The sequence below is a fragment of the Erpetoichthys calabaricus genome, chromosome 3, assembly GCF_900747795.2.
Source record: "Erpetoichthys calabaricus chromosome 3, fErpCal1.3, whole genome shotgun sequence".
NCBI classification, from domain to species: domain Eukaryota; kingdom Metazoa; phylum Chordata; class Cladistia; order Polypteriformes; family Polypteridae; genus Erpetoichthys; species Erpetoichthys calabaricus.
Window position 1 is genome coordinate 150,576,081 of NC_041396.2, and position 21,397 is coordinate 150,597,477.

Genomic DNA, 21,397 nt, shown 5'->3' on the forward strand with positions numbered 1-21,397 from the left:
AAGTCACTATAATCACTATAATGACTATAATTATGATGTTAAAGTGATATTAAACTAATTAAGGAAATGGATGCCCGCGCTAATAAAAGCCGGCTTGTAGTCTTCCACGCATTTACAGTAGTATACTTATACTATATATGATTATATGCAACATATTGGCATTCTAGCAACATCGATTCGTGGAAAATAAAGGACCACACAAGTACAACTTGGCATGACTTGAAGTACCACTAGTGGTACGCGTACCACAGTTTGAAAACCGTGGAGGTAAATGACTCACATGCACCTGCCATCCACATGATCTAAAACAAAACATAATATATCAGACCAGTCCACCCTCTTCCATTGGTCCATGGCCAAGTTCTGACATGCACATGTCCATTGTAGATGATTTCAGCAGTGGACAAGGGTCATCATGGACACTCTGATTGGTGTGTTATAGTGACACCTTTCTCTTATGGCCAGCATTAAGTTTTTCAGCAATGTGTGCAACAGTAGTTTTTCTTCCAACAGGTTAGGATCTGTTCCTCACATGTATCAATGTGCCTTGGGAGCTCATGGCACCAGCTGACCTCCTTTAAACCACTTTTGGTAGGTACAAACCACTGCATACCAGGAACACCCCACAAGACCTGCCATTTTGGAGTCATCTAACCATCACAATTTGTTCCTTATCAGAGGCGCTCAGATCCTTACGCTTGTCCATTTCCAATACAACTTGGAGTTTGCTGACAACACTGCTATCGTGGGCTGCATCAGGAATGGGCAGGAAGAGGAGTATAGGAACATAATCAAGGACTTTGTTAAATGGTGCGACTCAAACCACCTACAACTGAACACCAGCAAAACCAAGGAGCTGGTGGTTGATTTTAGGAAGACCAGGCCCCTCATGGACCCCGTGATCATCAGAGGTGACTGTGTGCAGAGGGTGCAAACCTATAAATACCTGGGAGTGCAGCTGGATGATAAATTGGACTGGACTGCCAATACTGATGCTCTGTGTAAGAAAGGACAGAGCTGACTATACTTCCTTAGAAGGCTGGCGTCCTTCAACATCTGCAATAAGATGCTGCAGATGTTCTATTAGACGGTTGTGGCGAGCGCCCTCTTCTACACAGTGGTGTGCTGGGGAAGCAGCATAAAGAAGAGGGAAGCCTCACGCCTAGACAAACTGGTGAGGAAGGCAGGCTCTATTGTAGGCACGGAGCTGGACAGTTTGACATCCGTGGCAAAGCGACGGGCAATGAGCAGGCTCCTGTCAATAATGGAGAATCCACTGCATCCACTAAACAGTATCATCTCCAGACAGAGGTGCAGCTTCAGCGACAGACAGCTGTCAATGTCCTGCTCCACTGACAGACTGAGGAAATCGTTCATCTTCCACACTATGCGACTCTTCAATTCCACCTGGGGTTGGGGTAAACGTTAAAATTATACAAAGTTATTGTCTGTCTGTATACCTGCATTGTTATCACTCTTTAATTTAATATTGTTCTTTATCAGTATGCTGCTGCTGGAGTATGTGAATTTCCCCTTGGGATTAATAAAGTATCTATCTATCTATCTATCTATCTATCTATCTATCTATCTATCTATCTATCTATCTATCTATCTATCTATCATTTTTCCAGTTTCCAACACATCACTTTCAAAAACTGACTGTTTACTTGCTGCCTAATATATCCCACCCCTTGAAAGGTGCCACTGCAATGAAATAATCAAAATTATTCACTTCTTCTGTTAGCAGCTTTAATGCTGTGACTGATGGGTGCATATCTTGACAGTGCAACAATCTTAAAGCACACACATTTCATTAAGGACCACAATGCTAATATCTCAACAAATTAAGTTATTGTCCATATAGCATTTTCAGTTCGGATTCCTTCCAATTTAACTAAAAAAAATATTTGGTAAATAAGAATGAATACACAATAAAATATTTAAATTCTTAAACATAATTTAATATTTAATGTCCCTCATTCATTTTGCTATATATACTGTATTTACTATGTTAAAGGGTTATCTGTATTTGGACAGAAGTAAGTGGTCAAAAAAATATTTTAAGCCTTATGAGCTTGCACTTTCTTGCTTGAATGAATAATAAATTATGACTCAGGTAAGCAACTTAAATTCAAGCCGAGTAAGATTATCGGAGAGCAGTCTAAATTCCACAAATAAACAAGCAAGAGAAAAGCAGTGTTTCGGTTTTATAAAATAACAATGTAAAAAAAAGTTCCGACCACATTTGAAAATAACAAATAATTCGCCATGTGTTATACGACAACACATGTCATTCAATGTATGTTACACAATGATTTCTAACATAACTACTTACTTCATTTAACCACTGGTAGACTACCGACTACAATTAATAACGACTGCTGATAAACTTGGGTAGGGGGATATGGGAGGAGTACCCATCAATCATAGTTTAGGGAACCAATCCTCACGAGCACTTTTGTCAGTGACGTTTTATATTTTTACCGGAAGTGGATCGAAACTCTCCTATGGCAACAGCGTCGAACGCGTCTTCCGGTTTTTGGTTACCAGGAAACGGAGCTGTAGCGTTTCCTAACAAGTCTTGGAAATAGCAAATCATTTCTCTGATTCATATTGAATTTTCATTTTTGTATCTGTCTTATTTTTGTTGTCTACGATGTTTATTTACCTCAGTAAAAAGGTGAGTTTGCGCTAAAATCCATTGCAGATTCGGATCTGTTACGCAGTTTTAGTTGGTTTTAGCAAATGGTTTACAACACTGGAAAACTTAACGGCGTGTTTTTGTGAACTCTTTATGAAAGTTTACTCATCGCTTGATTTTGCACTTTAAAACGAGTGATTGCATGAATGAAAAATCGGGCAATATAACTTGAGACAGATGCGTAAGGCATTAAACAGCCCTTTTTACACTCTTTTAAGCTTTACGAAGGCTTAATTTCCTAGGATTTTAAGGGATGACTTCTATTTTATTACAATAAGGAGTCATAGAGTACCTGTATTTCAGTTGGAAACTAGAATGGTTTAATTGAGACCCATTCAGTGAAGCCGAGATGAATACGTTGCCCTGCCTTGATCGTGATTGCCCATTCTTACTTCAATTACAGCACATGTCTTTTTCCGTCAGTCTTTGCCAGTTTGCACTCCTTCACATCTTTCCGTTCTTTCTCCAAACCAAACAGCTAAATGTGGTCTGTGCCGCACGGAGAATTGGTTATCCTGGTAATTATTGTGTGTTAGCAATACACTCCTTTTTTGTCACGATTAGATACACTGTATAATCCATTTCTTTATATCGTAAGACAGTTCTCATGGATAACACTATCTAAAAAAACTTCAAATGAACAGTGCAGAGCTACTAACATGAAATCCTTTCAGTGAATCATCAAGTATTCAGTCACAAAGCATACGAAACTGCAACCTTACATGCAGTGACACAATGAGCAACGAACAGACACACTGGGCCTAATAGGATGTTCTTGGAACATGGAGGATATCCCTGTCAAAATAGGAAAAGGATGCCATCTCAATGTAGAAAGTTCTCAACCCCAGATATAAACCTGAGTAACGTGGCCAGTGCAATGATAGTGTTTACTCACTTTTCTCTGTTACTATTCAAAAATATTGTCTTTCATTTTTAAACTCTGTTTATTTCTTTCGAGTGTGTATAATCTGGTACAGTAATCCCTTTTGGTGAGGGTGTAAAGTGGGAAAAATCTGCTTTAGACACTGAGACTCTGCAAACTACACACAAGTCAGTTGCTAAGCTGGGATCTCAACACAGGAGTTTTCACTTCACTTTAGCCATCAACATGGCTCTTTTGAAGATCTGATACTACCACTAAGAGCAGCACCCACGGCAGCTTCATCTGTGCCTTTGCCTTATGTTTTGGCATCAAACCATCCCTTAAGACTGACTGATCCATAGGCAACTGCTGTTCACATAGGACCCTGCTTTGCTGTGTTTTTAAACAAATCTGTATCTTTATGTGTGTATTCATTATATCACACTAGTCTTCAAAGCTCCCATAAAAAGTACTAGGTGCTCCTTATAGATTTGGGGGCGCTGAATCCAAATCTGGCAGCAGAATTGCACTGTTACATCCAGGTTTTGAGAGATGAATGTTTAAAATTAAAATAAAAGAATTCTAGAGGAAAAAATTCATACATTTTAAAAATTATTTATACTTTAATTAAATATAAATTACATCAATAATTGTTTTGAATTATTATTGTTTTGAATTATTATTTAGAAAAGTAGTTTTTTTCTCTTATCATTCTCTGAAGTTGTTTCACGTGGTAATGACCAACAAATGTCTGCTAACACAGACTCACTTTATTTTTTCACTATAATGTCTCTCCAGTTCAGCAATGTTCTGGTGGAATTTCACCCAAAAAATCCAAATGTGAGCATATGAAATTAATTTTGTAAGACATGTTGCACCTGAGTGTTAGGTCGGAAGAGAGAAGTTCCTCAACTAGTTCCTTGTAGTTTTCCACTTTTGTATTCACAAGAAAATTGTGGTACACTTCTTTTTTTCTCAGTAAAGGGTGTGCATACTTTAACAGTTTGTTTACCTATTACCTGGTCAATGGATTGATCAGCCCAACCTTGCATTTTTCTGTAAAAAGTGTTTAAACAACAACTTTCTCTTCTGGGCAATAAAAAGGATTCATTCAAATCTTCTTAATATACATTTCTGGCTATTTTGAAGGAGTAAGAAGAGAGGACAAAATGTGTAGCAAATACTTGATTTTGGGTTGTTTCTACTTCTACTTACATTAAGAATGAAGAAGATTGCCTTTTTCATCTCATAATATACTTCAAGCAATATTCTGAACATTAATCATACTTATGTCGTAAAACAAACATATCTTATTTTTAAAATATCAACATTCTTTTTTTCTTCACAATGGTGTTTTTCACTGAATCCGATATCTCATGAAAATGTTTTGTGATAGAGAAGGTCCAATTTCATGCATGAGTTAAGCACACTTAAATATATAAAGTGCACCAATTGTTTTGTGCTGGGGAATTTTGGTGCAGACCAGTGTTTTTTAGCATTTTAAAAGGTTTGCAATTACATTTACCTGTGAACTTGTTACAGCACTTTGAGTCTGCACTCTGTTAAGAGTGCCATACAAAGATAAACTCAATAGAATTGAAGACTTTGAAGTAATGCAGCAACAAGGTAAATGACTATGCCGCCATGCTGCCATGAAAATATCATGTAAAGCTTTTATGCAAACAAGATTATTTGGTGTGTAGTGCATTTATTTTTAATTCATATTTTTATATTTCACACACACAGACAAGTGATGTTTAAAAGCAGATAAAATTACAAAACTATCATGTGCTTATGCTGTGTGTTAAAGTTTTGCAGTCAATGCAATATTTTGCAAGAAAATGCATTATTTTAGCATTATTACTTTAACAAAGGTTAGATTTAAAAAAAGATTCCACGGTGTTTATATACAATGCAGCAAAATATGAAGATGGCAGTAGTGGTATATTACGGGAAAGAGGAGCTGCAGCGATGATAGTCGCATGATTAGATACAAATATGTTTTGTGTAACATTATACTGTAAGGAACTATTTTTGTACTGATTTTGTAAAGATTGTGTAAAAGTGTTTCACATTTAAAATAAAAGAGAAAATAGTACTGTCAATAGTAAAAATAAAAGTAATCATTTTGGAGCTTGGAGCTACTGTATATATGCAGTTTTTCTTAATATTCATCTACTGCTTTGCACTGGTTATTTAAATTTTAGAATCACCTTAAGATAAATTAGACCACTTAGTAATAACCTCACCCTAAACATTAGCTCACTCCATGTTTTGGCATGTATTTTTGTGGAGCAGTACTAAGCCAGTAAACTTTGGTACACTTTGCCAACTCTTCATGGATGCAGTGGTGAAAATGTGATTCCAAGTATAAATGGTTTTCATAACAATTTAGACTTGGTATTTCTGAAATGTGGTCACAGGGTCAATCTACAATCTAGTAGCAAGACAATAAATAAAATAAGTAACTACATTATTTTGTATCCATAATAAATTTAGTTGCATGGAATTGGATTGGGGGAAATGCATACAATGAAAACATTAATGCAATTATACACCCTAAGGATAGCAAGAATCACTATTCCTAAATAGCCTGCAAAGAACCAATTTAACACAAGCAAACCTAGACATATTCATCAAATTATTTTAGAAGACTCTTAATGCCAAAATGTTAATTTCATGTATCTTTCAGCTTGTTGAGAAATACTTTTATGAACTCTGATATGTGATTGATCTGAGTAGTGTGCAAGGCAGAAGGAGAATAAACATAAATAATGGCTTTATGTTGCAGTCTATAAAATAAAAGTAAAATTGGGCTTAGATAGATAGATAGATAGATAGATAGATAGATAGATAGATAGATAGATAGATAGATAGATAGATAGATAGATAGATAGATAGATAGATAGATAGATAGATACTTTATTAATCCCAAGGGGAAATTCACATACTCCATAAGAGTGCCTTACCTTACCAATACATCATTAATATTATTCATGATTTGTATCCTAAAGAGTAGAAGTGACACTTATGTTTATTGTTCTGTGAAATTCCCTAAAAAAGGGAATGCCTCAAAATCAGATTTTGAAGAGAACGAAAAATAGTATCACAGACTGATAACCATTAAGTAACATAGCAAAAAATACTGAAAAGAAGGCTAAAAAGAATAAGGTTGCAATCATGGTCTTCACTCTCTACAAAAGATATGACCAGAGAATGACTGAATGAGTGTGCAAGCGTGGAAGGTGAAGGTGTGATTAAAGAATTAAACACAAAAACGTGGTTGGAGAATCAGACTATTTAAAGACTTCTTCAAAGAAAGTAAAAGAGGAGTTTGTAAGAATTTGCAAGAAACTTACATGTTAAGCTATCAACAGGCATATTAATTAAAAACTGGTAACTGCCTTAGTGTAATATTGTTCATTTTATGATAGGTCATTTAAATATAATAACTTCACTTTCTCAGTTATTTTCCTTATCATTTCACGCACTTCCCATTCGTTGTGTTTTACTTGATTGTTTGTTCTATTTAACTCCCAACCAAGTCTGAACTTTCTTTATTTCTAGTTTTATCTGACAAATAAAATAATAGGAATGACAGAAATGGCTGTCACTTTAAACCTTAAAATGATCTTAGACTAGCCTGGTAAACTAAAATATGTGGAATTGGGTCTTCTATACAGCTGCAGATTGAGGATTGAGTAATATGCTGTGTGATTAAATGCAATTGTTATTTTACTGTATAGCTAGTTACAGTATTAAAAGATGCATTTGTTTTTTGTAGTAATATAACTGATATGGGTAGAACGGACAGCTGTAAATTTTAGATCATTCTTAAACAAATCTTAATAAAGAATTAGGTTGAACTAAATATGAGGTCACTTGTAAATATGGAATAAATTTCAGGAGTATGTGTACTCACTGTAAACTGAGATTTTTTTTTTCATCCTTCAGCTTGTTACGTATTTGTACAGTTATCACCCTTAAAGGTTAGGTAACTGAAAATAAGACTACCTAACTTGACAAAATGAAACATTTGAAACCATTCCAAAATTTTACCAAGGCAGAGCATAAACAATATACATATGACTATTATTTGTGTATATGTAAGTTGGCCAGTTTGAATAATTTTGTGTTATTTTCATTTTACTTTAAGTGAAAACACCCCATTTCTGTCCTCCTTGTAATTGTTTTATGGTTGCCTTTTCAGATTGCTATTCCTAATATTGCACGTCTAAGGTGTATTTCATGGAACAAAGAACAAGGTTTCATCGCATGTGGAGGAGATGATGGCCTTCTCAAAGTTCTTAAACAAGAAACGCACACAGGTATGTGTAATATCTCTGTCTATTACTTTGAAGTGATTGATAGAAAGTTTTTCATTTGGAAATTTAGCTTTTACAGAAGTTTGAGAAATAAAGAAACAACAATCACACCTGAACCCGTATAAGAATTACAAACAAGAAAAAAAAAGTTTGACTTGGCTAATGATTAGAGAGCAGCCACAGTGAGCATTATAAAGGCATAATGCTGTAGGTGTGAATTAGCCCAAGTAGCGTTTCTTGACGCAATTCTCTTGAATAATTTGTTGGCTTAAAGTAATCAGTGTTAGTATGTCTTAGAGGGGATGTGTAACATTGTTCATAATGGCCATTAGTTTTCTCTTCATTCACTCTTTAGCTGCTATGTCCAGCAGATCAAGAGTGTCTCCCATAACTGAGCCTACCTTTTTGATTAACTTGTTGGGCCTCTCGTGAAGTGATGTTAGAAGCCAACGTACTCTCGTTAAAAAATGGTGTTTACCAATCAAACATCTGATTTTCACTGGTTTCATCTATCTAGTATAAAAACTAGAATTTATCAGATCAGATGAGACAAATCTACATGCTGTACAGGTGTTACACTTAGATGGCACCACAACAAATGTACCTTTTAAGGCAAATAGCTTTTAAAGAAAAAGTGTAGCACCAAACATTTGTAATGTTAACAGTTAAAATTCCAAAGCTCATTCAAATTGATGGAGTATTGTACACAGATCCAAGAGGATATAACTATTAACTTCACCCTACTCCACCTACATTTGTAATTACGTTTTAGTAAAATAACGGTTTTATTCCTAATTTTCCAAAAAGCAATTCGTAGCCCATCTTTGTCAAAAGAAGAATATAATAAAGACATTAATTATTGATGTAATTCTAATCTATTTATTGAGCAAAGGGTGACAAATTTATAGCTAGCAGTTTTTACAAGGAATGTAGCTCACCATGCTGTTACTTGTCCACATGGTATCAGTTGTCTGTGAGTTCAGAGCTCCTCATCAAAAGAGATGAAGTATTATGGTAATTATTATGTTCACTAATTTCTGATTTTTATTATTATTTTCTACTTATTTAATTTTTCAATTTAGAAGAAGTTTTCAGTATTTGATTTATCATTTATAAAGGAAAATTTGCAATTCTGTCTACTCTTTGAGTTGAACATCTGACTTGTTTCTCTTTCTGTACAGGTGCTAAGACTTGAACATAAATTAAACTATGTACAGTATGTAAAACTTTACACCTGAAGGTTGTTGATTATGGATTACATCTAGGGAAATAAATATATGATAATGCAGATGTGTGCTTCTATAAATAATTAAACCTAGTCTTTATTAATTATTTATATGCTTCAACAACAGCAACAACATTTATTTATATACATGTCTTTTATACAAAATGTGTAGCTGAAAGTGCTTTACAAGATGTTAAAGAAAAAATGATATTTATATATAAATAAATAATGTCATCATTAAATAGAACCTTATTTAATACAGATAAACAAATAATTAAAAGAAATGATGGAGTCTTTAAGCATTAATTAAATTAGTATTAACTAAACTCATTATTACGTCTCTAATAACAGTAAGTCTGATGCAATGGTCAGATGGCCTAAAAACTCCATCCAGTGGGATGCTAGAGAAAATAAATGTTCAGGCTTTCCAAGGCCGAAAGACCACCCAGCCCCCACTGGGCATACTGCAAAATATAAAAGTGCTGAAGTAGTTTTATTGTTTTGATGCCTGGTGTTTCTCTGTGTGTAAAATTACTCCAGATTTTTTCTATAATGCTTGGCTTTTGGAATAATAAGCCAACCAGTGCTTGAGGATCTTAGACAGAATTAGATCGATAGATAGGTAGATAGAGAGAGAGAGAAAGAAATAACATTGTTTTGTCTACAGGTTAAAATGTGTCTTTTTACAGGAACTCTTTAAATAAATAAATACATAAATAGATAAATATATATTCACACAAACAATATGGTCTGAACACACAATATAATACCTAAATAGAAATAAAATATAAAAAGAAAGGAAATGTCTGACTTGGCAGTTACAGTCTCAGTGAGGCATTATACTGGCATATTGCTGTTGCTATAAAGGACCCCCGTGTAGTATTTCACTACTGCTAAATGACTTGTTGGCTGTAAGTATTCAGAGTCAGTTTGTCATTGAGAGGATGTGCAACATTGTTCAAAAAGATTACGTTTAGGAATGTAAGAGGATAGACTCTCTAAAATATAAGGAGGAGCAAGGTTGTTTGGAGCTTTTTTACAAGCCACAAGTTCGTAATCTTGGGGTTACTTTTACAGTATCCTTTCTTTTGAGAAACAAATTAATTCTGTGGTCAAGAGTTGTTCTTTCCATATTTGTCTTTTAGCTAAGGTTAAGCCTTTTTTATGTCCTAGGGATCTTGAGAAAGTTATTCCTGTTTTTATCTTTACACTGGCTGATTGTTAGTTCCAGAATTGATTTAAAAATTTTGCTGCTGATTTTTAAATCAATACACAGGTATGCTCATGTCTACACATCCAAATTGTGTGTTTTACACCAGCCATCCAGAGATCTACTGGTCAGTTGTCTCCAAATTGTGTGTTTTACACCAGCCATCCAGAGATCTACTGGTCTCTTGATGTCACCTGTACTAAGTGTATAACTAAGGGGTACAGAACTTTTGCATCTGCTGCACCTCGTCTGTGGGATTCATTACTTAATTACATTAAGGAGTCACCTTCAGTTGAACTGCTTAAAATTAGATTGAAGAGGCACTTCTATTCCCTTGCTTTCCGTGACTTTCATTGATACTGATAGTTCCCTCCTCTTAGTCATTTGTTTGTTTCGATTTATGGCTGGTTGTATTGTGTTTTATTGTATTTTATTCAATTTATTTTATTTATGTTTATTGTATGTTTTATTGTAAAGCACTTTGGCTACAGCATTACTGATATTGTTTTAAATGTGCACTATAAATAAATTGACATTGACAATGAATTACAATCTAAAGGACACAGGTAGCCAATGTAACAGTACTAAGATCAGTGAGATGTGCTCATATTTTCTTTTACTAGTTTACATTTTGAACAAACTATAGCTGACTTTTCTTAGGTATACCTGTTAGTAATGCATTACAGTAATCTACTTGTCTTAAAACCAAAGCATGAATTAATTTTTCAGCATCTTGAGAAATGATTAAATGTCTAAATTTTGTAATGTTTCATTAAGGAAAACATATAGTTTAAAGTTCAGATCTGAGTCCATAATAATTAATAAATTCTTTACTTCTGGCTTAATATGTAAAGCCAGATTACCAAGTTAAATTCTAAGACCCTTGTTTTTTTCCTACACCATCCCATTTGCTAATTTAATTCTTACTGAATTTTCAGCATGTACATTTGACTTCTCATAGAATGTATATATGAATTTTTCCTGAAAAACAGCATTAAATATAAAGAGAAAATGGGTACTGAAATTTAGTCACACATCTCTCTGTGTGCCCTCAAAAAAGCACAAAACTGAATAACATTTTCCGAACTATTGGTTTTAACTGGCTGCATTCAGGCAATCCGAGTGGTTTTACTTCATGAAGACACTACTTTTGGATTATAACTTCATTGAGAACATGTTGACCTAAGCATTAATGCTGTAGCTTTATATGCCAGACTGTTAGTTGCATTAGTTGGAATTCTGTGATATAGCACAGGCTTTGTTACAGCAGTGCTAGATGTACAAGAGATCTTTAATACTGAATGCAAGGTGCAAGTCTCTAGATAGCCTTCCAGCCTTTTGGCTAAATGGCCATATTTGCATATTTATTAATTTGTATATTTCTTTTACTGTACTATATGGTAATACCAGCAGTCTGAACACATTTTTTCTACATTGATTATACAAAAAAGATGTTTGTCAGTCATGTGTTGTTGTATACATGGAGAATCCACTGCATCCACTAAACAGTATCATCTCCAGACAGAGGAGCAGCCTCAGCGATAGACTGCCGTCACTGTCCTGCTCCACTGACAGACTGAGGAGATTGTTTCTCCCCCACACTATGTGACTCTTCAATTCCACCCGGGGGGGAAAAACGTTAACATTATACAAAGTTATTGTCAGTTATACCTGCTTTTTTATCACTGTTTAATTTAATATTGTTTTTTACCAATATGCTGCTACTGGAGTATGTGAATTTCCCCTTGGGATTAATAAAGTATCTATCTATCTATCTATCTATCTATCTATCTATCTATCTATCTATCTATCTATCTATCTATCTATCTATCTATCTATCTATCTATCTATCTATCTATCTATCTATCTATCTACACACATCATACAAATAATTGCTGTCATGATACTAATGTGGTACAATCTGAACTGCCTACTATCACTATTTACTGCTGTTCATATAAACTTAAAATTTATCTTAACTCTGCATTCATATTAAACCTTTGTCTATTTAAAAGAAAAATATTTATGTATGAATGTTAAGGCTGTTACGTCCTGTGCTATACCTTTCCAGCATCCTGTAGCAGACAGAGATGTACACGTTGAAGCTTAGAAGTGGCAGACTTCTGCAATTTAGCACCAGCTTTGAGGGAACAGGTATGTTAAACAAGAGACTATAGTCAATATACAGCAACATAACACTGGAATTTCACATATCATAATGTTCTAGGGCAATGTTTTGAGCTAGAAAGAGATGATATCTCCTACCAACTTGTTAATTAAACACTCAGACATCAGTATAGGGATTCTGTTATAGGGAAATTGATGTGCATCATTGGTGGCCTTTTCAAGCATATCATAGCTAAAGCAGAATTCATCCTGTTGTTTTAATTTGGTTTTCTTTGACAGTTTTTTCTTAAACTATGTTCAGTAGGGGGCGGCACGGTGGTGCAGTGGTAGCGCTGCTGCCTCGCAGTAAGGAGACCTGAGTTCGCTTCCCGGGTCCTCCCTGCGTGGAGTTTGCATGTTCTCTCCATGTCTGCGTCGGTTTCCTCCCACAGTCCAAAGACATGCAGGTTAGGTGCATTGGCGATCCTAAATTGTCCCTGGTGTGTGTGGGTGGGTGTGTGGGTGTGTGTGTGCGCGCGCACCCTCTGATGTGCTGGTGCCCTACCCGGAGTTTGTTTCCTGCCTTGCGCCCTGTGTTGGCTGGGATTGACTCCAGCAGACCCCTGTGACCCTGTATTTAGGATATTGCAGGTTGGATAATGGATGGATGGATGGATGTTCAGTAGGTAATACAAATATGGAAATTACAGTTAAAAAGATGAACCAAGCTGATTTGTAAGGGTTCTGAATATTTGGTTTAAAACAACATTTAAGCCAGCAGCAGGAAACAGTCACATAGTGACATTAATTTTCATAATGAGTAAAATTTAAGAATTATTAATTTACTGTTATGTCATTTTACTGTTGGAGGAAAATGGAGTCACAAGTACATTGCATCTCTGTACAAAAGATACTCATATGGAATTAAACTTGGCCACCCAATACTGTGCCCATAATGTTACATATTTGTTATATTAATAAGTGAAGTTCAAACCTAATAAAAAACTTTGAATAAAGCGAGAAGATTGATTTTGACTCTTTTAGCCAAATTAAAAATAATATACCGTGAGGGGGGTGTAACAAGTTGGTAAGGACAGGGGCAATACCAAAATGGTGTGGCACAGGTTTAAGTCTTGCGGAAAATCTGCAGAAGAGTGGGAGAGACAGACACAGCCACACACACAATGACAGCTGGAGAAGTCCTACTTATGCTAGTTTTAAATACTGGAGCTTCTAGCAAGCAGCTTTCCCTCTGTAGGTGCTGCATGTCATGGAAGGCCAAAAGACAGGGACATAATCTTGAGTGTGAATAATAGATGGTCTGTATGTATGTGATTCACAATCAAGACAGTTGTGGGCAGGAAACTCACCAGTGGGGCAGAGTTGCATGGCCTTAAAAAGAAGAAAAATGAGGAAATGGCAGTTGGGGCACCACTTCTTGCCTGATTTTGGTACATTAGATAGGGAACATGTGAGTCTGTGCTATGTCTCCAATAGAGCACATAGTAAAGGAGAGGTGCCTTAGAGCCCTGTCCTTGTATCTCTGGAGTAAGTAGAAGTCTGATTCCAGTAGTGATTTTTGCAGCTTATCTAAACATGACCCCAGTGTGGAGTTTAAAGCTGCTTCACAGCGTCAGGAGGGGATTGTGCTCAGCTGGCAGTTGGTAGGTAGTTCAGGGTCTTTAGAGAGAGAGTATAGGATGAAAGCTTTTTGTAGTACTGTGGTGAAAGAACCTATCGGATAGACAAAGTTAGAAGACCTGTATAATTAGGAGCAGCAGGTTTCCTCTGTGTATTTTAATGTTATTTTCCTCCTGTGATTATCCTTGCTTTGACTGTATTTTTTAATTTGCATTCTCTGTATTAATCTGGATGTATAGGGCTGCTTAAAGGGTCCCCTCCTATCACAGTCCAACAATCTTTTTAGCAGTTCCAAATGACCATTTATGATAACCTTTTCAGAAGCTACTTCAGTGGGTTAAATCCTGGAGGAATCCCCAACTTTTGGAAAATATCAGTGGTTGTTCCAGTGTATTAGAACTATAGAAGAAAATTAATGATGTACTGTACATTCAGTTATGGCGGCACGGTGGCGCAGTGGTAGCACTGCTGCCTCGCAGTTAGGAGACCCGGGTTCGCTTCCCGGGTCCACCCTGCGTGGAGTTTGCATGTTCTCCCCATGTCTGCGTGGGTTTCCTCCGGGCGCTCCGGTTTCCTCCCACAGTCCAAAGACATGCAGGTTAGGTGGATTGGTGATTCTAAATTGGCCCTAGTGTGTGTTTGTGTGTGTCCTGCGGTGGGTTGGCACCCTGCCCGGGATTGGTTCCCTGCCTTGTGCCCTGTGTTGGCTGGGATTGGCTCCAGCAGACCCCCGTGACCCTGTGTTCGGATTCAGCGGGTTGGAAAATGGATGGATGGATGGACATTCAGTTATGCTGGGTGACTGTGAGCATTTTTGAACTGACTATAGTAAACCCCTTCTCCTGAAGGTTCCTTGTTTTTCAATTCACACCAAGAGAAGCGAAAAGGAGAATTATTAATCATAGTAAACAGCATCACTGAGCAAACTTAAAATCCGGTGAAGCTTTTTTATGAATTTTAGTGTTGCACTCAATATTGTTAAGCTTCATCTGCTGACTGAGATGTTGAGAAATGAAAATGATTATCCTAAAACCAATAAAACTACAACATGGACAAAAAAAACCAATAAAATGTATGAATTCCTCATTGCCCAAATATCTATTTTCATTGTGTTTTGTGATTGTGAAACTGAATGCAAAACTAACCTTAGTTGTTTCACCCACCTTGCACGTTTCTCTAAATATCTTGTCAGTTTCAAAACTTAGAACAGCAAGCTAAAAGACACCTGTCCATTTTAATTAAAGATGTTTAGTGCAAACTTAAAAGACTTTTAAAGGATATATGGTTGAATAACAGGATGAACTCTGCTTTAGTTATGATATGTCTGAAAAGGCCACCAATGCTGCACATTAATTTCCCTATAACAGAATCCCTATACAGTACTGATGTCAGAGTGTTTAATTAACAAGTTGGTAGGTGATATCTTTTCTCTCTAGCTCAAAACATTCCCTTAGAACATCATGATAGGTGAAATTCCAGTGTTATGTTGCTGTTTATTGTCTATAGTCTCTTGTTTAACATACAGCGCTTGTTACCTTGAAGCTGGTGCTCAGTTACAGAAGTCTGCTACTTCTAAGCTTCACTGTGTACACCTCTGTCTGTTACAGATGCTGGAAAGGTATAGCACAGGAGGTAACTGCCTTAACATTCATACATAAATATTTTTCTTTTAGATAGACAAAGGTTTAATAAGAATACAGAGTTAAGATAAATTATAAGTTTATATGAGCAGCAGTAAATAGTGATAGTAACCTTAATAGGTAGTTCAGATTGTACCACATTATTATCATGACAGCAACTTTTTGCATGATGTGTGTACAACAACACAAGACTGACAAACTTTTATCTCTCACATCATAAAACCTTATTCTTGGTTTGTTACTGACACTTTAATAAGATTCCAGAAATTAACAACCACATTTTACAAAATGATAATACAACATGTGAGCATCAGGAATATATTCACCAATTTCAGTTAATGATTGCTTTGAAATGTGCATGTGCTGTTTGATTCTCAGAAACTCACAGTTTGGCAAAGCTTTGCAGACTACAGTTATTTGATATTTGAAACTTGTATAATGAAAATATTTTTCAGTATGTTAGCCAGTACCGTTAGATATGTATGTAATACCTTGTGGTAAATAAACAAACCTTGACATAACAATAAAGGTTTGGGCAGCCTCCTGTATAATTGGAAGTGGCTGCACATACAAAACATGAGAAAAATGGTCTTTACAGACAAGAGTTCAAAACACAACTGAACAGGTTAGGAAACATGGCAGAAATATAGTTGAAAAACAAGAAGAGGTGGGAACTGGAAATGAGATCATCAGGCTGTGACTTCTTGGGATGTGGAAATTACGTCATTAGGAGTTGGGCTTTTCTGCTGGTCTGCAACTGACGACTACTGGGATGGACCGGAAGTGACATCATGGGAGTCAGGCGGAATTTCCTGCATTTGGTCTGCGGGGAGTTAAGAGAATGGATTAGTGCACTCTGCCACCCCTTAGTCTGACCAGGAATTACCTTCATTTACCTCCTATGCACACGTGTGTGACAACCAACAGTTAATACTTTAATAATAATAATAATAATAATTCATTACATTTATATAGAGCTTTTCTCAGTACTCAAAGCGCTATCCACACAGGGAGGAACCGGGAAGTGAACCCACAATCTTCCACAGTCTCCTTACTGCAAAGCAGCAGCACTACCACTGCGCCACTTAATATTAATATTGTTATTTTGGAATGTTAAAAAAATACTGTCTTTCATGAAAATGCTATCCTTACTTACTTACTTGCTGCTTGAGGTGATTACTTCACCCTTTGTGCCGACCCTGGTTGAATTACGTCTTACAAATATTTATGAATTCAAGTTGATGTTTAATTGATTTTTTCTGATTATGCCCTGATTACATCTAAGACATTTCAACAGATGTCATCTTTCTTCAGTAAACTTCAGTTTCAGCTGCTATATTCAGCAAATTATGTATGTTTTTATAGAGTGAAAGTGTTGTATCCTTTAGTCTATAATGTGGTTTTGTAATGTACTGTATATACTGTATACATATATAGTAAAGTTAAGCTGTGATGCAAACCATGATTAAAGCAGCAAACATACATGGAATGGCTATATTCAGAAATTGTTTCAGAAAAGTGTTGCCTAATTCTTAGGGATGTGTTAAAGTCATGCAGTGCAAGATCAAAGTAATTAGGCAGTGTAATGCTAAAGAATAGCCAATGAGAACTGTAGTCCTTGTCTTATACTGTATATATGCGTAGGTATACACTAGGGGTGGGCGGTATGACCAAAATTCTATATCACTGTATTTTTCTAAATTATCCTGGTTTCACGGTATTTGACGATATTTTTTTCCCTTGCAAGAATGGATGTTAACCACATTTTCCACTGCAATTACTGCAGTAGACTGGCTAAGAATAACCTATTCCACTGTTATGAGAATTGTACATTGTACAAAAAAAACATTTTAATGTGCACACAAGTATTAATACAGGTTTGCATGACACTATAAAGTGATAGTTTTCAAGGGGGTGCCACTAATGAAGAGAAGGAATCACATTGTTTAAAATATAGAACCTTTTTATTGAACAAATTTTGCAAAAACTTTAACTATAATTTTGATAACATATTTTCAACCATCCAAAGAGGCATTTAGACTTAGTAAAATATCTAGAGGTGCTTGTCAAAAGTTGTATTGCACTGAACATGTCTTAGAAAAGGAATAAATAGTAAATATTTTTTGTAAACCAACTACACTTTGTGTTAATGTTAACCATCTCTGTCCACTGACACGTTAAAGTGACTTTTTAAACAACTTCACCATCATTAAACTACATAATATTTAAACTAATAAATAATAACAATAAAATAACTAATAGTATTATTACTGATAGTTGCACTATTATGTCAAGACAACAACAACATTTATTTATATAGCACATTTTCATACAAAAAGTAGCTCAAAGTGCTTTACATAATGAAGAGAAGAAAAATAAAAGACAAAATAAGAAATTAAAATAAGACAACATTAATTAACATAGAAAGGAGTAAGGTCCGATGGCCAGGGTGGACAGAAAAAACAAAAAAAAACTCCAGAAGGCTGGAGAAAAAAATAAAATCTGTAGGGGTTCCAGGCCACGAGACCGCCCAGTCCCCTTTGGGCATTCTACCTAACATAAATGAAATAGTCCTCTTTGTAGTTCGGGTTTTTCACGGAGTCACTTGATGCTGATGGTCATACAGACTTTTGGCTTTTAATCCATCCATCATTGTTGGAACATCATGGTGCTTTGGGTAGATGGTGGACAGGACACCGGAAAAGGAAACAGAAGAGAGAGTAGGGGTTAGTACAGATTTTTAATGAATAGTTATTATAATGAATTAGATATACAGAGTATCAGGATTAAATTACAGTGACGTTATGAGAAGGCCATGTTAAAATAATGTGTTTTCAGTAGTTTTTTAAAGTGCTCCACTGTATTAGCCTGGCGAATTCCTACTGGCAGGCTATTCCAGATTTTAGGTGCATAACAGCAGAAGGCCACCTCACCACTTCTTTTAAGTTTTGCTCTTGGAATTCTAAGGAGACACTCAGTTGAGGATCTGAGGTTACGATTTGGAATATAAGGTGTCAGACATTCCGATATATAAGCCGGGGCGAGATTATTTAAAGCTTTATAAACCATAAGCAGAATTTTAAAGTCAATTCTGAATGACACAGGTAACCAGTGTAGTGACATCAAAACTGGAGAAATGTGTTCAGATTTTCTTTTCCTGGTAAGGATTCTAGCAGCTGCATTCTGCACTAGTTGCAAACGATTGATGTCTTTTTTGGGTAGTCCTGAGAGGAGTGCGTTACAGTAATCTAGCCGACTGAAAACAAACGCATGAACTAATTTCTCTGCATCTTTCGATAATATAAGAGGTCTAACTTTTGCTATGTTTCTTAGGTGAAAAAATGCTGTCCTAGTGATCTGATTAATATGCGATTTAAAATTCATATTACAATCAACGGTTACCCCTAAGCTTTTTACCTCCGATTTGACTTGTAATCCTAATGCATCCAGTTTATTTCTAATAGCCTCATTGTATCCATTATTGCCAATCACTAAGATTTCGTTTTTTTCTTTATTTAATTTGAGAAAGTTACTATTCATCCATTCTGAGATACAAGTTAGACATTGTGTTAGCGAATCAAGAGATTTGGGGTCATCAGGTGCTATTGATAAATACAGCTGTGTGTCATCAGCATAGCTGTGGTAGCTCACGTTGTGCCCTGAGATAATCTGACCTAATGGAAGCATGTAGATTGAGAAGAGCAGTGGACCCAGGATAGAGCCTTGTGGAACACCATATAGAATATCATGTGTCTTTGAGTTATAATTACCACAACTAACAAAGAATTTTCTCCCTGCCAGGTAGGATTCAAACCAATTTAAGACACTGCCAGAGAGGCCCACCCATTGACTAAGGCGATTCTTAAGAATATTATGATCAATGGTGTCAAATGCGGCACTCAGATCTAAGAGGATGAGAACAGATAAATGGCCTCTGTCTGCATTTACCCGCAAGTCATTTACTACTTTAACGAGTGCAGTTTCTGTGCTGTGATTTGTTCTAAAACCTGACTGAAATTTATTAAGAATAGCATGTTTATTGAGGTACTCATTTAACTGTATAATGACTGCCTTCTCTAGAATTTTACTTAAGAAAGGCAGGTTAGAGATGGGTCTATAATTTTCAAGAGCAGAGGGATCGAGATTATTTTTCTTAAGTAGGGGTTTAACTACCGCAGTCTTAAGACAGTCTGGGAAGACCCCCGTATCTAATGACGAATTTACTATGTCAAGAACATTATCACTAAGCACGCCCGATACTTCTTTGAAAAAATTTGTTGGTATTGGGTCAAGGGCACAGGTGGAGGGTTTCATTTGAGAAATTATTTATAAGACTTCAAGCCCAGGTGCATTATACAGTATTCACCAAATTAAAATAAAATAAAACAAGTGCAACTTGGTGATGACATCTTTACCAACTGAACCATCATTTAGACAAACTGCTTTAATATGGACCTTGCTTCAAGCTAAGCTATATACATAAATAATAAAACTGCAACTTGCATTTATAATGCTACTAGGGGGCTCCGCCCCCTGCTCGCTTCGCTTGCCAACCCCTGGCATTGGGTATCCTGAAATACATTAATGTATGTATGAGATAGATCGGAGTGTAAAGGTGTAGATGACGCACATAGGAAGTAAAGAACCCATAGCATGGCACATTACAAAGATTTATTGGAATATGTCTTCATGAACAATATTTGTAGTAAAGATGGTGTGTTGTCCTTGAATGAGTTTGACTCCATTAGTTCCCCATTGTTTACCGTTAATATGAATAATTGCACTTACTGTTAATACGGAGCGTTTTCTGTGGTTGTACTGTTAATAATGCATCACTGTAATGTGATTCACTTATGCTGTATAGTTTGGACGTGTGAGGATGACGTACGTTCAATACGAAGCGTTCGTTTATTCTTATTACAGTTTGGACGTGTGAGGATGATGTACGTTTAAAACGGAGCGTTCGTTTATTCTTATTACGCGTTGTAGGCGCCTTCGGCTTTCGTACTAACTCGCTCCTTCCGTACTATTATGCTGTGTATGGTGGACCTTTGTGGACTCCGTACTTTTTCCCGTTTCACTCTGGGGCGGGGGGCTGAATACTCTTTTTTGTGTGGCTGTGTCGTTACCTATGGGCGCGTTGCTTCATTTCTTATTTACGTTAGTTAGGCTCCTTTGTTTTTGAGCCGTGACACGTTGTAGGCGCTTATTTACGTTAGTTGAGCTAATATTATACCTCCGGTGCCGTGTGTGTGTTTCATGTGGTAGTCGTTGTAGGCGCATGCGCCCTCCGTACTATCTCAGGTTTGACTATGCTGTATTTTGGGGACGTTTGGGGACGCCGTACTCTCCGGTTTGATTGTGGGGCGGGATGCCGAAGCCTGTTGTGTTTATTTTGTCTGTGAGTTCTCATATTATTGTATTACTGTAATGTGATTCACATATGCTGTGGAGTCCGTATCTCTGGGGCGTCTGTAACATCTCGGGGGTCTGCCTGCGCCCCTGTTGTGTTTGTTTTGTCTGTGAGTACTCATATTATTGTATTACTGTAATGTGATTCACATATGCTGTGGAGTCCGTATCTCTGGGGAGTCTGTAACATCTCGGGGGTCTGCCTGCAGTGTGTTAGACGCACGTTGTAGGCGCACGCACCTACCGTCTGTGAGTACTCATATTATTGTAGTACT

The 21,397-nt window shown here is 36.3% G+C and overlaps 1 protein-coding gene across 2 annotated transcripts in view; it reads left to right on the top strand.

Annotated features, from left to right (window-relative positions):
* Window positions 1-2,548: 2,548 nt before the first annotated feature.
* Window positions 2,549-21,397, top strand: part of wdr35 (WD repeat domain 35) — an 81,681-nt gene continuing 62,832 nt past the window's right edge. The window contains exons 1-2 of one of the 2 annotated variants that reach the window (XM_028797409.2): window positions 2,549-2,680; window positions 7,774-7,891. In XM_028797409.2, the coding sequence (XP_028653242.1) occupies window positions 2,657-2,680; window positions 7,774-7,891 (142 nt within the window). In that variant the 5' untranslated portion in view covers window positions 2,549-2,656. The remainder of the gene's footprint in view (window positions 2,681-7,773; window positions 7,892-21,397) is intronic. The other variant, XM_028797410.2, reaches the window with a different exon arrangement.